The sequence below is a fragment of the Colobus angolensis genome, unplaced genomic scaffold (assembly GCF_000951035.1).
Source record: "Colobus angolensis palliatus isolate OR3802 unplaced genomic scaffold, Cang.pa_1.0 Scaffold702, whole genome shotgun sequence".
NCBI lineage: Eukaryota > Metazoa > Chordata > Mammalia > Primates > Cercopithecidae > Colobus > Colobus angolensis.
This window is the reverse complement of record NW_012120733.1, coordinates 77,359-92,932: the sequence shown is the minus strand read 5'-3', so window position 1 is coordinate 92,932 and position 15,574 is coordinate 77,359. Positions and strand designations below refer to the sequence as shown.

The 15,574-nt window shown below is 44.0% G+C and overlaps 1 protein-coding gene across 1 annotated transcript in view; it reads right to left on the bottom strand.

Moving 5' to 3' along the window:
• Positions 1-15,574, bottom strand: part of LAMC2 (laminin, gamma 2) — a 58,772-nt gene that overhangs the window by 20,567 nt on the left and 22,631 nt on the right. Inside the window, exons 3-7 of the mRNA XM_011927261.1 lie at positions 8,768-8,903; positions 5,914-6,012; positions 3,438-3,574; positions 2,521-2,643; positions 1,421-1,610 (exon numbers count right to left, since the gene is read on the bottom strand). Of these exons, the coding sequence (XP_011782651.1) occupies positions 1,421-1,610; positions 2,521-2,643; positions 3,438-3,574; positions 5,914-6,012; positions 8,768-8,903 (685 nt within the window). The remainder of the gene's footprint in view (positions 1-1,420; positions 1,611-2,520; positions 2,644-3,437; positions 3,575-5,913; positions 6,013-8,767; positions 8,904-15,574) is intronic.

Sequence of the window (15,574 nt, the reverse complement as noted above, 5' to 3'; positions counted from 1 at the left end):
AATCTCAAAGAGTAAGTTCACCAAGCCTGGAAGGTGGGAATGGGCATTCCAGGCAGGAGAGCTGTGTGTGTGTGTGTGTGTGTGTATCATTAGAACACATATACTTAGATATTTGATACATTCTTTATTTGTATTCTGTGGGTCTTCTTTTCCCTATTGCCATTACCTCTGCCCTTGGTTAGGCCCCTAACCACTCTCTATTGAGCCACTGTGAATGTGTTCTGATGGTCCAGTTAAGGGCCCTACCCAAACTATCATCCATATGGTGCCTGTATTTGCACCTAGCCTTCACACCTGACGATCACACTTCTCGACTTAACAATCTCTCAATGGCTCTGCATCGTCTTTTCAGCATGGACAAGACCTAAGCTCCTTGACGTGACATACAAGGCCCAACATGATGGGTCCTTTTCCAACCTTTGCAAACGTTATCTACCCATCTTCCCTATGCATGCTGTATTCCATTGCTTGCCAGTTCTCCCCTATATTATGCCTTTCTGCATCCCCACATATATTCACAGAGAAGGGTTGCCCTTCTCTGACTTTTCTCCCTGGAAAAGCCCTGTGGACCTTTCCATTATTAGCCCACACATTGCCTCCTCCTGAAGGTTTCCCTGACTCTTCCAGGCAGAATCAGGCACTTTCCAAGACCCCATGAACATGCACCACCCCTAAAGCAATTATCCTACTGTATTATGCTTGCTTTTTGACATGTTATACATTGTACTAGACCGTGAGCTCTTGGAAGGCAAAGACCATGTTCCATCTTTATTTTCCAGCCTCTAGTGCAGTACTGAGCACTTAGTAGGCATAGCTCCCTTCCCCAGCCTCTCTGCAAACACCATGCAGAACCCCTGTTCTATAGGATACCATGCAATCCCTGTAGACACACACAAAAACATCCGTAAAGTCACTCCCACCTCTTTCTCCTACCTCACTTCTCACTGCACTCCTCTCGCCGACTTAATGCTCCACTCATGCTCGACCATTTGGAATTTTCTAAATGCAAAAACCTTCTTCAAGCATTGCATTTCCTCTGCCTTGTTAACCTTTCCTCCCTTTTCTTTCCTTAAAGGGCTGCCTTTCACATTTGTCATGTGGTCCTGGGAAGCTTTCCTTCATCATGCCAACACTGGCATGCCTCCTGTATGTGCTCAGAACTTCTGTATCTACCTTGTCTATTTCTGTCCCTTGACAAACTGCACTGTAATTATCTATTCATTTTTCTCTCCCGTTAGCCTGTCAGCTGCTTGAGGGAAGGAATCATGTCCTTTCTGAGCACATAGCAACCTTCGTGGTACATAAAAGGTGCTCAGAAAGGCTTGTTGAACAAATGAATGATGATTGAATGAATAAAGAATGGACTCGAACTTCAATCACAGTTTGCTCTAATTGACCTACTTGTGGTCTCTCTTTTTACCTGAGTGTGTAAGTCTTGGTGAGCCCACAAGGCAGTGTCTTGCCAAGTGGCATCAAGGGAGCTGTGATCCGTAGACCAGCACCTTCCAGGATCACATCGTGGGCAGATGGGTGTCTGCCTCCTCTGTCCACACGGTAGTCAAAGGACAGGCTTTGCCCATAGCTCACCTGTTGATTCCCAAGAAATTTGGCTGTGAAACAGAGTTTTAAAAGATTGAGATCAGTTGTGAAACTGGAGAGGCAAACAAATGTAAGTTTGCACTGGTGTCGGCAATTTTTGTTGAAGTCCTGTGTCATGCTGCCCCAAAACTCCTTGCTAGGAGAGTCAGGACCTGATACTGGACATAGCTATGACACTTTGGGCTATGAAGGAGGGTTAGTTACTGAAATGATAAAAGGGCCTTGTTATAAGACAATTCCATCTATTAGATGATTCATGATGTGGCCCTTATGACAGACTGTTTTGTAAAAATCCTTGGCGTATCAGCATAGCACGACTTGTTACATAATGCTTTAGTTGACAGAATGCCTTCATAAATATCATCACATTTGCTGACAATAATTCTGGGAGGCAGGCACTAGTATTCCCATTTAACAGTAGGGAAAACTTAAGTTCAGCGAAGTTAAGAGAACAGCTTGCCCAAGAATCACATATGTGCTAAGGAAATGAACTGGGGTTAGAATTCTAGCCAGTGCTTTTCCACCAAGGCACATACCACTGACTGATTTTTTTTTTTTTTAACTTACAAGTATTTGAAGTTTTAAGAAATGCTTTGTTTTTGCTTTCCACCTGTTTCTCAATAGATCCATAGGTTTGGCCACAGTCCTTGATTTCTTGCCTTGGTGGTAAACATAGAAACTTCTCATTTGATTAAAGGAGGCAGCTCAACCAGGGTCTGACCTCTGGGACACCCCATTCTACTCTGTTGGGGCCATTTACTAGTGACTCTCAAATCAGGCTTAACCCCCAACTCTCTTCTGGAGATGCTGCTACCCTGAATGCAAAGTGATATGGTTTCCACAATTTCTAACTCGATTTCTCTATCCTGACTTCCTAGTCCTATAAGCTGGCTTCCATAGGAGAAATTATTCCTCACATACCAGGAGCCACAAAATAGACAGGGTCTGGTCGTCGGGCTGAGCTAAACACATCTTGATGGCGCTGCGACCATTGGAGCTTTGCAGGAGACCCATTTCGTTGGACAGCCTTCCAGCCATCAACATCTGGAATACAAACATAATCAATCTGCATTGGACAAGCCCTCCTCATCTATTAAGTTAAACAAGGAAAGATTCGCTTGCCAACAAGTCCTAGTGGTGAGTAGCAAGTGGGGTTTTCTCAATATTTCCACATTTGTAAATGGTCCTTAAAATTATCCATGTACCTCTCTGTGTGGGTCTCAACTTCACCTGCTCCCGCCCCGCAGCTGCTATGATTTCTCATCTTTGAGTCTGACTCTTGTGATAAGATAGCAGGTTTTCTTCTGCCTGTAATTTCCATTTTTTATATTTATATAAACAGGCTCTGGCCTTAATGAAGTGAGAGGGTCCAGTCTTTTCAAAGGGAAACTCAGACTTAGTGTTGAAATAATGTCAATTTCCAATATTTTTATAGTGCTCTGTAGCTTGGGAACTAATTTTACATAAATTAGCTCATTTATTATATGTGAAAACAGCATTATTAGTGAATGTGAATTCCAGGAAGACTGTTATACACTCTCCAAACCAAATGAATGATTCCTTTGTGGTTTTGAAATAGATGGGGATGGAAAATTCAAGGAAATAAATCTAGTCTCTTTTGTAGTTATTCTTTTAAGTTAATGAGTGAACTATTTTCAGTCTATGACTTTTTCAAGACATCAGAGTATGCCTGAGTGCCCTGACAAAATAATGTACATTAAATACTATAAGAGAATTGCTAAAGAGAATCCATCCTGTGAATACGGAGGTGGTTGTCTGTAAGTACAAAGCCCTATACAACATTCAAAAACTAAAACCTAGAAAACGGAAGACTTTACCTTGATTAAAGGTAGAGATGATCTTATGGACACTGTAGTCAGCAGAGCTGCGGCAGCTGGCTGAATGCCCATAGCAGAAACACTGGGTACAGCCCTCAGGGTTCCCCCGATCCAGATTATAGTAACCTGATCGACACCTGCAGTAGCATTGTAGAAATCAGGATATTATAGGTTATTTTTTATTCTGTAGAGAGAATATGATGAATGAGTCATCCTCTCTCTACCTTCTTTTCCACTTGGCCCTATTAATTTTCAGAGGAGGGAAATACCAGATTTCACATACCACCCCCACCCCCAGACCGCCAGATGGACAATCACGACCCCCTAAATGAGACAGCATAGGGAACATTCACTTTCTGTTCCTTTGTAGAACAGAGCCACGTTTGTCTTAGTGGTCTGGCCTCTGAGTAGTTGGCCAGTCCTTGGTAGGAAATTGAGTGGTGGTCAGATGAGCAGAATGGTGTGGGCAGGGTTATGCAAAGCTGCCCTGTTCTGGAGCTACTGTTTAATGGGGACAAAGACTGGGAAGTGGGGACCAGAGAAGGTGAGGCTCCTGCCTCAGCATTACTCAGCTGTATTGACCCCCTCCCCAAGACCACTTAGGTGTTGATCCCCATCTCTGACTCTTGCACCTGGGCTCTGGCTCACTAGGGAAAAGTGCAGGTGAGGATATGACAAAGAAAAAGGATGGCTAAGACACTCTCCAAAAGCCAGGTGTAGGCTAGCATTCCACCTCCACTCCCAACTCAAGCCCTCCAGTGGCTTCTGTGAGGACCATGGCTGCCAGGCGAGTCTTCGATGCTGGAGTCACAGAGAAGAGGGCAGAGGAAGCTGGGGAGGACTTGTTTGTCCTCTGCTGAAGTTAACTACATCCTTCCACATGAAATAATGTGAAACAATGATGGTTTCAATGATCATTTATTTAGCACTTCTGTTGTGCCAGGCACCTTGAGTGTACTCTCTCATTTAACCTCCCTCTAACCCTATGAGGAATTGCTATTTCTGGTTTTCTTAGATGAGGAGACTACGGCCAAGAGGTTAAGAAACTCTTGATATATAGCAGGTAAGTGGCTGAGGCAAGATTGAAAATCATGTACATCTGCCTCCAAATCATGTAGTCTAAAAGCTACTGCACCACATGTTGGGGGGAATACTCTGAGTACGTATCACAGAAAAGCAGGGTAGCTGTGAAGGGCAGGTGCTTCAGAGAACAGTTGTAACTAAACATGCTTTGTTTTTTCTCTAAGAGCAAGAGTTAAAAGAATTATTATGGTTTCTATGGAGAAGAAACCTGCCAATTAAAAGAGCTTGAAAAAACAAGGAAGGATGGGAGGGGAGGAATGGGGAGGGAAGAAAAAAGAAGAGAAAGTAAGGGAATTAGACAAAACTAAACGATTTTGTTCAGGAACGCACTGGGGTAATAAATTATGAAGCAAAGAAAGAAAGTGATTACCATAAAAGTCAGAATGGTGGTCACTTCTAGGAAGGGGGAGAGCATTGTCACTGGGACGCAGTTTTAGCAGAGGTCTATTTCTTATCATTGGTGGTGATGACATTTATTTTATGTGGCATTCTATTTTTGTCTTTTATTTTGAAATTAAAAAGGCTTTCGACAAGTGACTTCCCTTTTAACACTTAAGCTTTATTTCCCTGCCTTCACCTCAGCAGCCAGGAACCCCTGAAAACACAAGTTAGGAGTGTATTTGGCATTTCCTCTGTGCAGGTATAAGTGATTGGCAGAGTGCCAAAGAACTGCTTTCTTACTTTTAAGGAAATAAGGAGGAAGCCTTGCTTCTGACGCCAGCCTCACAGTCCTCTGCTCAACAACCTCTGGGAGGGAAGAGTTTAAAGCCTGAGCACAGTTGTACTTAAGGCACATCCTGCACCGGCAGCTTGGGGGATGGTGCCTCGCTGCTCCACCTCCTCCAGTGTGGCTTGGCCCAAGGGGCTCGTACCTCGCCCTCACAGCCCCATGCCCATACGTGTGTGTGCATGTAACTGCCATCCTATCCCCAGGGCAGTGCCTTTTTTGTACACGATGGTTATATATGGCCATATGCTGTGATAGGCCCTCTTACAAGAATTTTCACAGCATGTTTAATTGGGCCAGGCCTTTCCAGCAACCAGCCTGAGTCCCAGGATCTCACTATGGATTACTGCCTCATACAGAGCACCTGGGATTAGGAGCCAGCTGGTGGGGGGAATCTCTGGGGCCCTGTGCCTCTCCCAAAGTCAAAACAAAGAGAAGGGACCCAGAGCAGAGTATGGAGTCCTGTGAGATTTGGGTGCTCAGTGGTTTTTTATTGATTTTTTTTTTTTTTTTTTTTTTGTAAAAGCTTAGTTTTTAAGGGCAGAGCAGGAAGAAGGTCATCAACATTTGTCAAATATCCCTTTTCCATAATTATACTCAGACGATTAATCCCTTAGTTGGCAAGGGACTCTCTCTGCTGTTTGTAGGGCCACAGTTCACACAGACCTATCACAGCGTTCTCCAGTGACAGCTGGCTTGCAGACACAGCGGCCCGCGTCACAGGGCCCTGTGATGCCAGCTGGGTCACAGTCACACTTGGAGTCTCTGGGAAAGAAGAAAAAGAAAATTAGGGACATGCTTCCAAACGCTTCACAAGTAGCACATAAAAATCAACTGCTCATGAGCAAACATCACTAAGCTGGGCAAGTCCTTCTTCAATGAGGTTTCTCCTAGCCGTCCTCACCTGTGCGGACCTCTCTCACACACCTGAGGACTCACTTGCCTCCACCGGTGCTCCTCAGAGTGTACTTGGTGGGTGGCAGCTGGGCCGAGAACTGTCAGCCACTCCTAAAGAGAGCGGGGGTTTGTGCCAGAATGTAAACCAGGTTCATCACTCAACTGTTTAGTTTACTTTGGTTGACTGTTTGGCTCTGTTTACATTTTTTTTTTAAATTATCATTTGTTTCCCTATTGTTTAATTCAATGATGTCTGCTTTTTATCATGATTAATTCCGTCTACCTGCTATTTTATTCCATTCAGTTCTTTCTGTTGGTAATTCCTCAAATGAGATGTAATTCGTATGCCATGCAATTCACCCATTTAAAATGTACAATCCAATGGTTTTTAGCTGATTCTCAGAATTGTACAGCCATCACCATCAATATGAATTTTTAGAACATTTTGATCATGCTGGAAAGAAATCCTGTGTCCTTTAGCAGTTGTTTCCCCGACCCTGCCACATCTCCTCCCTCCAGTCCCACTTCCAGCCCTTGGCAGCCACCAGTCTACTTTCTGTCTCTCCAGACTTGCCTATTCTAGACATTTCCTATGAATGGAATTATACCGTATGTGGGCTTTCATGACTGGCTTCTTTCACTTAGCACAATGCTTTTGAGGCTCATCCATGTCATAGCATGTGTCAGTACATAAATTCTTTTTGGTGATGGAATACATATATTCTTTTTGGTTACTGTTTTCACTTTTCAGCTATTATGAGTAATATTGCTATGAATGTGTGTGTACAAGTTTTTGTGCAGATATCTACCTTCTCATTTCTCTTGGATGTATACCTAGGAGTGGAATTGCTGGGATTGCTGGGTTTAATGGACTTTTTTTTGTTTGTGGCAAGATTTTCTCAATGAAGGTATCGGGGTTTTCACTGAATTCTGGCACAATCTCCCTATCTTGTCCACTCCTGCTTCTGTCACCCACTTTGTACGCAGTCATGTGTTTTATCTCATTGCTCAAAAACTAAGTTTACTGTCTCTTCTCTACTGATCTGTTCCTCCTCTGCCTGCCCTATGACCCCACCCAAATCCTGCCCAAACCTGGAGCACCCTTGACCCCTCCCTCTCCCTCACATTCCTCATCCACTCACATGCCAAGTCTAGCAATGCTTATGGCTGGAATTTCTTTGCCAGTCTTTATCTTTGAATTCTCACGGCCTCCTTCCTTAGCTCCCTCTTTACTGCTTATCTGGACCATTTGACAAACACATATTCAGCATCTACTGGGTGCTCAGAACCAGGGATGCTAAGAGAAATAGGAACAGTCCCCATTCCACAGGAGTCCTGTGCCAGGGCAGCAAGCACAGGGACAGCTGCAGATGCACTGGACACCCTCAAGGTGCCTCTTCCCACTCCAGGGCATGGGGACACAGAAGCAAACAAGACAGAGCCACAGGGGGCTTACATTTTAGTGGTAGAAATGGACAAACATGAATAGAAAATAAGATATGGAGTGAAACAGCAGAGTGAGAACACAGAGGGGTGGGACTGGTGCAGGAAGGCCTCTGTGAGGAGATAGTGGGGTGGGGATGGAGCAGGAGGCACTGCACGGCTTTGGGGAAGGCAGAGTGCTCCAGGATGTGCCAAGGTCACATGCACTTGGCTCTTTGAAGAAGGGAAAGAAGGCTGGTGTGACTTCCCTGCGGAGTGCAGGGAGCAGGGAGGAAAGTGGTAAGAAACCAAGCAGGCACCTAGGCTGAGGGTGGAGAGGGAGGAGGACCTTGAAGGATCTTGATAAGTTTTATCTCATTCTGAATTGGGCCAGGGAGGCGGAGCTAACAGAGGGTTATGTTTTAAAAGGGTTACAAAGGAGGAGTGGGGCAGGGGTGATCTCTGAAGACCATCTGAAAGGGTCAGGGAAAGCTGGACCAGAACAAATGCCAAGAGAGTATGAGAACTGGGGACCCTGACAACTGGAACAATGCAGTGTGGCTGGAGGGCAGTTCCTGTCCCAGCAAGGAGCCAGTAAAGTGGGCAATGGGACGCGCCTCCTCTGTGAGAGCCTTCCTAGCCAGTGCCCAGTGCTTCACTGGCAAGCCCCCACCAAGCCATCCCAACACTTGCCAGCTCTGCATCTCTGCAGATTGGTAATGTGATATTTAGTGCATACTCACTCATCTTCCAAAAAAAATTTGAGCAGGGATACAGGACATTCCAAACTAAAGGGGATCAAGATTATGCAGAAAAGTTCTACCCAAATTCACTGGGGCCAAAATGAGTCCCAGGTTACTTGAAGGACTCGTTGCCTCCCTTCATCTAGAGGGAAGCTGTTGCCAGAGAGAAGGACATGGACTCTGGACCCAAAACTCTGAGCTTAAGCATTAGCTCCAGCCGCACCAGTAACATCAGGCAACTTAACCTCATATTGTTTAAGTTTCTTATCTTTGAAATGCATATAATGATAATCCCAGCCTCTTAGGGGTATTGTGAGATTAAAGTAGATAGCCCATGATGTACTCTCAAAGCAGTGTTTGGCACAGGGTAGGGGCTCAGTAAATACAAGTGGTTGCTAAGGTTTCTATAATTGTCATCACTGAGGTAGTGACAGCAATGGTGGGATGCAGATGCTCACAGCAGTCTCTGGTCTTGGGTGCACCCCGCATCCGTGAGCATGTGGAAGCCTGGCAGACATCGGTCGCATCTGGCTCCTGTCACACCCGGTTTACAGCTGCACCGTCCGGAGTTGTCACAGCGAGCACTAAGAGAACCTGAAGCCCACAAGGTAGGGGAAAGGAAAGAAGAAGAGGAACTATTTAATGTATGCGGCATTGGAAGCAACTATCACCCTATGGGTGCTCCGTAAACACGAAGTAAGAAGCACCATCTGCTGCCTTTAACAGTCACTTCACATCGTCTGCATATTCTTCCACCCACCGGGGACAGTGCTGACAGCCGAGGATGTCTTCCACAGGGAGAAGAATTAAATTACTCATAAAAGCATTTGTCTCTGTCTGTCTGCTCTGATTGTGACAGTAGGTAGCATATAGCTCACTGCTTTTTAAAAGAAGTCCATCAAATCTTTAAGATCTCAAGGAAGATTTGTGAATGAGCACATTGGCCTCCTAGAAGAGAGTTCGTATCTGAAAGTGAGCAGCATTCTCTCTTATCCCTGGCAGGCAAAGCCATCTTTTAAGGGTCAGTGCTTATACAGTATGATCTTTATGAGCTTAAAAAGGGCTATTAACCAAAAATATTCACCTGCCAGGAGTGCTGGAAAGTATCCCCTGTGGTGTGCCCCCCGGCGGGATGTACCCTGTGTGCCTTTCCTAGGGGACTGTACTTGTCTTATGATTCCACTTTTTACAGATATGCTCCTAGTTGTAAATAGGTCCTCTCAGATTGAGTGCTCATGAAAAACTCAGGGCAACAAAATGTGTCAATGTGGGATGCCACCAGGTCTCACCACCTGCCCTTCCACACTCACTCCCATTCCAGCCTCCACCTTCTCTCATCTGGGCCCTGCCTCACACTCTCCTCCCTGCCTCCATCTTTGCCTCTCCATACTCCACAGAGAAGCCAGGATGTTCTTTAAAAATGTAATTCAGATATTTAGGTCCTCCAGTGCCCCGCCTCCCCCAAGCAGAATAAGATGCCGACTCTGTATCATGGCCTGCAAGACCCTACCTCTCTTATCTCATCTCCTACCCTCCTTCACTAGGTTCCAGCGACCCAACTCTCTTGGTTGGGGCAAAGTGCTAAGCAGCTTCCCTCAAGGTGTTTGCACTTGCTGCTCCCTCAGTCTGGAATGCTCTTTCCTCAAACTTCCCCTAGTTGGCACATTCTCAGCACTCAGGTCTTGATTAAATATTACTTTTCTAGAGAAATCTTCTCTGACTCCTGCATCTAAAATCCCATCCCACCCCTACCCCAGTCCTCAGCCCTATTTGGCTTAGGATGATCTCACCTTATGTCACCTGCTGTATTCCCACTGCCCAGCATTGTGCCTGACACAAGGCAGGTGCCCAAAAATCTGTCCAACTAATATGTGTATGCCAAGGAGGAGGGCTGGGCTGTTGTGGAAGGAGCTGAGAGAAAGCCAAAAGATGAGGTGGAAGGCTAGCTAGGTACACCTCAGCTACCTTATAATCCCCCTGCAGTTCAGTGGAATTGTAAAATAATCTGTGTATCATTTTCTTTTTTTTTTTTTGAGACGAAGTTTCGCTCCTGTTGCCCAGGCTGGCAACCTCCAACTCCTGGGTTCAAGCGATTTTCCTGCCTCAGCCTCCCAAGTAGCTGAGATTACAGGCGTGCACCACCATTGCCCAGCTAATTCTGTATTTTTAGTAGAGACAGGGGTTTCTCCCTGTTGGCCAGGCTGGTCTCAAACTCCCAACCTTAGGTGATCCACCTGCCTTGGCCTCCCAAAGTGCTGGGATTACAGGCATGAGCCACCGCACCTGGCCATAATCTGGATGTCTTTTTTTTTTTGAGATGGAGTCTTGCTTTGTCGCCAGGCAGTAGTATGATCTCGGCTCACTGCAACTTCTGCCTCCCTGGCTCAAGCGATTCCCCTTCCTCAGTCTCCTGAGCAGCTGGGACTACAGGTATGTGCCACCATGCCTGATTTGTATTTTAGTAGAGACGGGATTTCACTATGTTGACCAGGCTGGTCTCAAACTCCTGACCTCATGATCCACCTGCCTCGGCCTCCCAAAGTGCTGGGATTATAGCCATGAGCCACTGCGCCTGGCCTGTATCTTAAGTATCTGTAATGATTAGGCTATCCATAGTCTATGAAGCCAAGGGAACATTGACCAGTCTCTACATGTTTGTTTTTTAAATCTATTACCTTTCTCTGAACTTTTAATTCACTAGTAGAATTCAAATCGATAAAGGTATCAGTTCTGTGTCTATATGAAGACTTTACGCAGCACGTGGAATGTGAAATAAATGAGTCACATTCACAGTTTGAGTCTATGAACATCTACATGTCAACTTTGCAAGGCTTGAAGGAGCGTTCAGTGATAATAGCGTAAATGACATTTTTTGAGCATCTCCTTAGATGTTGAGTTAAGCACTTTATATGTATTAGCTCACGCTATTTAGTAGTGAATTAAAAGTTCACAGCAGAATAACAGATCAATTTCTGCATAATAGGAACTCTCAGAGGTTTAGGCAGGCAGTGATAAGTTCAGACCTGCACTTAGAAAGAGAACTCTAGAACAGTCTGCAGGATGGCTTGGAGAAGGCAACACGAGCGTGTCTCCTCCCATGCCATGATGCCCTGGATTAGAGGGGTCTTGGTGAGAAGAGAAGGAGGAAAGCATTGTGAGAGCCACTGTGGATATAGAACAAACAGATTTAGATGACTCTTGGGTTAGGAATGACAAGGGAAAGAGGATCACATTGATGACACTCAGGTCCCCAGAGTGCATGCCTGACTGGACTGTGATGCTATTTACCAAACCAGGGAAGACAGGAGGAGGAGGACTAAGATCTCAGGTTGAATCATCAAGAGAAGGTAATGAGTTTAGTTTGGGATATATGAACTTGAGTTTCTAGGGGCATATAAAGGTGGAAATGCCCATCTGGAGCTCAGAGTCTAGAGATGAAGATCTAGGAGCCTTCAACACCCAGGCTGAATAGGAAGCCATAGTAAATGTAAGATCAGTCCAGAAGTAGATGGAGAGAGGAGGGGAAGTGGTAAGGACAGAGATAGAGCCCATCTATTAAGAGAGAGGATGATCAGAGAGGGGGAAGTCTCAGGACAGGGTCTAATCAAACAATGAGCAATGGAAGGCAGGGAGGAGAGGTCTAAGGAGGGTGAGGGGAGGAGGAGAGAAGGAAGGTTTTCAGAGCCTAAGGCAAGAGAACATTTAAATAAAATGAGAATGAAGAGAGGTTATTTGGTTTGATGTTGAGAGACTTCATGCTCATTGCTCTGTGAGTGGTGGGCAGAAAGAAGGAAATTTCCTTTCTGAATAATGCTCTGATAAGTAACATTAAATAGAAGTCCCTTATGATGAAATGTGGTTGTTTTTAACATGAATGGATGCTGATTTGGGTACCAGAAACACATTTTTTCTCCATTCGAATTAATGGTAATTACACTTTCAACTTCAGAAAACTCACCCTGCAGTAGTTTTTCAGAAATGAATTATTTTTATAAAGTGAAGGAAGATGGTCATTTGGGCTTTAACTCTTAATATGACTAACTTATTTCATGTTCCAAAACAATAGCACTGGTTCTTCAAAGTCTCACTCAAAAAAAACCACCTGCCCCAATTCCCACATCATGAACTGTACTTAGGGATTGCGAACAATTGGTTTTAAAGAATAGATGAGGAATAACTTCCTGTTTCAAATTTGTGTCCCAGTAAGCACATTCATGGTTTATGTAGATATAGTCTACATGCATTTGAAGACTCAGGAAGGTATTAAAAACTGATTATATTTAAAATTGAGGGCCGAGCATGGTGGCTCATACTTGTAATACCAGCAGTTAGGGGAGGCTGAGGCAGGAGGATTGCTTGAGCCCAGGAATTTGAGACCAGCCTGGGCAACATAGACCCTGTCTCTACAAAAAAATTAAAAATTAGTCAGGCATGGTAGAACATACCAGTAGTCCCAGCTACTCAGCAGGCTGAGGAAGGAGGAATGCTTGAGCCCAGGAGTTCGAGGCTGCAGTAAGCCCTGATGGAGCCGCTATACTCCAGCCTTGGCCACAGAGTGAGATCTTGTCCCAAAACAACAACAACACACCCAATAAAAACAAATAAACAAAAAATATAAACGGAGAGAATTTGCCTCCTTTTGAGAACGCTTTTAAAAATATATACACTTGCATTTAAAAACATGTTTTAAATAATTACTGAAATGGTATAGTCTGAATAATACACTGTCAGCATCAAAGATATGTGAAAAATATAAAATTAAGAGAGTAAGTCCAGTATCACATAGACCTCAAAAACTTAGCTGTCATGGGAGGAAAAAACTTGCACACACAGTGAATTTCAAAGTATCTGCAAAAGGTTATCAGGGCTTAAATATGTGGCTGGAAGAGCTGAAGATAACTCAGCCCTGTTGCTGAGTCCACAAAGTCATAATCTAAAAATAAGCCTAGTTGCTACATTTATGGGAAATCAATATGAAGTCCAAAATTGGTGACTACTCTGGGGTTTATTAATGCCGTTGGCTTCATTTGACATACATGTAATGATAGCATTTTTTGTAAGATATGTTCTTTTGCATTTGAAATTGAATATACAACAAACTCCCCTGTCAAGTTATTATCTGAAAGTGAAAAATATCCTCTGGCTAATTGGGAGATTGAGAAATCACATAGGGAATTAAACTTGTGCTGGTGGTTTAGTGACATGTGCAGCTGAGGAGCAGCTGGGGACAGCACATGGTGGGAACAGTCTCTGCCACCAATGTGTCTTTCAGCCTCAGCAGTTTGGACCCTGAAAGTTCAGTTTCTTCATCTCTTTAACAGGGGATGTGGGATGTGTTAACACAGGTTGTCAGACTGTTATGAGGATTGAAAAGGACATCATCTATGAAAATGTTTTGGAAAATTATAAAGCATTAGTCAGATCTTAGGAAATAATATCCATCAAGCTTTTTGTGTGCACATAAATTGTTTGCTTTTGGGCATAGAAAAATGCCATTCTGATTTTTTTTTTCTTTCATATAGAGGGAATAAGAGAACTGTTCTTGGTCAGAAGATCCGGCTTACAACTTTAGTTCTTGCAATCAGTTGCTGAAAGACTTTAGGCCATTCATTAACTTTTCTAGGTCTCAGTTTCCCCACTGTCTTAATAAGAAAAACAACTACATCAATTAACAATTTACCGAGTTGCCTGCCATGTGCTTGTCAGACACCATTTTATCTCCACAGGATCCCATGACATGGATATCATGATCACTCTTTAACAGATGAGGATGCTGGAGCAGCAAGAGGTTAAGGAACCTGCCCAGGGTGACCTAGTGGTGGTGGTCATGTCCAGATTTGCACCTAGGCTGCCTGGCTCCATAACCTACCACTGTACTCTACATTATTATCTTTGATGTCAACAAACCTGGTCCTGAACTCTTACTCTGCCCCTTAGCTCTACAAACTTAGACAAGTTTCTTCCCCTCCCTCCCTAAGTCTCTGCTACATCATTTGTGAAATGGAAAAAAAACATAGCCCTCTCTTTATAAAGCTATTTGTGAAGATTGATTAATTACTGGATTAAAAACACCTAGAAAAGTGCCTGGCCCAGGGTTGGCACATGGCACGTGTTAACTATCATATAAGACATAAATCAATATTGGGCTCCACCACTTCCTGCCAAGCTGTTCCCACTGAATCTGGGATATCTATTCCCCAAATAGAAAGAAGGAGCCAGTTTCACTACCACTGGGCAAGCAGTAGACTACATGCTGAAACAGAAGAGATGGCATGGTAAATCCTTCTTTCCCAACCTTCTGTGCTAGACAGCAGGTTCCTGGTCTACCCTGAGACTAATAACCTTGTCTTCAGGCCAGGCTTTCAAGCTGAGCCAATTAAATTTCTAGTTTCATTCTCCCTGATCATTCCACTGGGATGACCCAACTCTGGTGACTAACAATGAAGCTGCATGACCTAAGGCAATAGGGGCTCTTCAGAGAGATTAAATGCCGATTAAAATGGAGTAATTTGTCTTTTAATTTTTTTATGAAGTTCTTTGATTCATAGGGAGGACTGCTAAGTCCAAAAGATTCTGGATGCAAATTCTACACAACAAAGCTAAACTAATCTGAGTCAAAGCACATTGTAACAGCAACTTAGGTGAATTTGAGGGGTGACTGCTATGATATGGGTCTATCTCACCACAGGGTCACCCAGTTTTCTATAAGACTCCCAACCCACTCTACCAGCAATTCATGGCTGCACCAGAATCTGCCCATTTTTAGATTCTTTCAATCTGCCGCTATCAATTGGTTGCACAGACCTACTACAGTAAGTCATTGCCATGCAGTAAGGCTGTATGCTTTAAGTGGATTAATATTTATCATAGGATGCTATTAAACACTTTCTAGCAAGAAAAGTTGATAATGCCAAGAAAGATAATAGACAAATGAACCATTAAAAAAAATCTTATTTCTAGAACCACCTCTCTCTCCCCCTTTATATTTACTAACTTGTCTTTACTGTCTGTCCACAATGAATATAACACAGTATGTGTATCTGTGTGCACAGCAAAGACCTACAGTTATATGAATATAGTACTGTGTGGGATACTTTTTAAGAAAAAAAAGCAACTGGTCAGGTGCGGTGGCTCACACCTGTAGTCTCAGCACTTTGGGAGGCTGAGGTGGGTGGATCACGAGGTCAGGCACTCGAGACCAACCTGGCCAACATAATGAAACCCCATCTCTACTAAAAATACAAAAAATTAGCTGGGCATGGTGG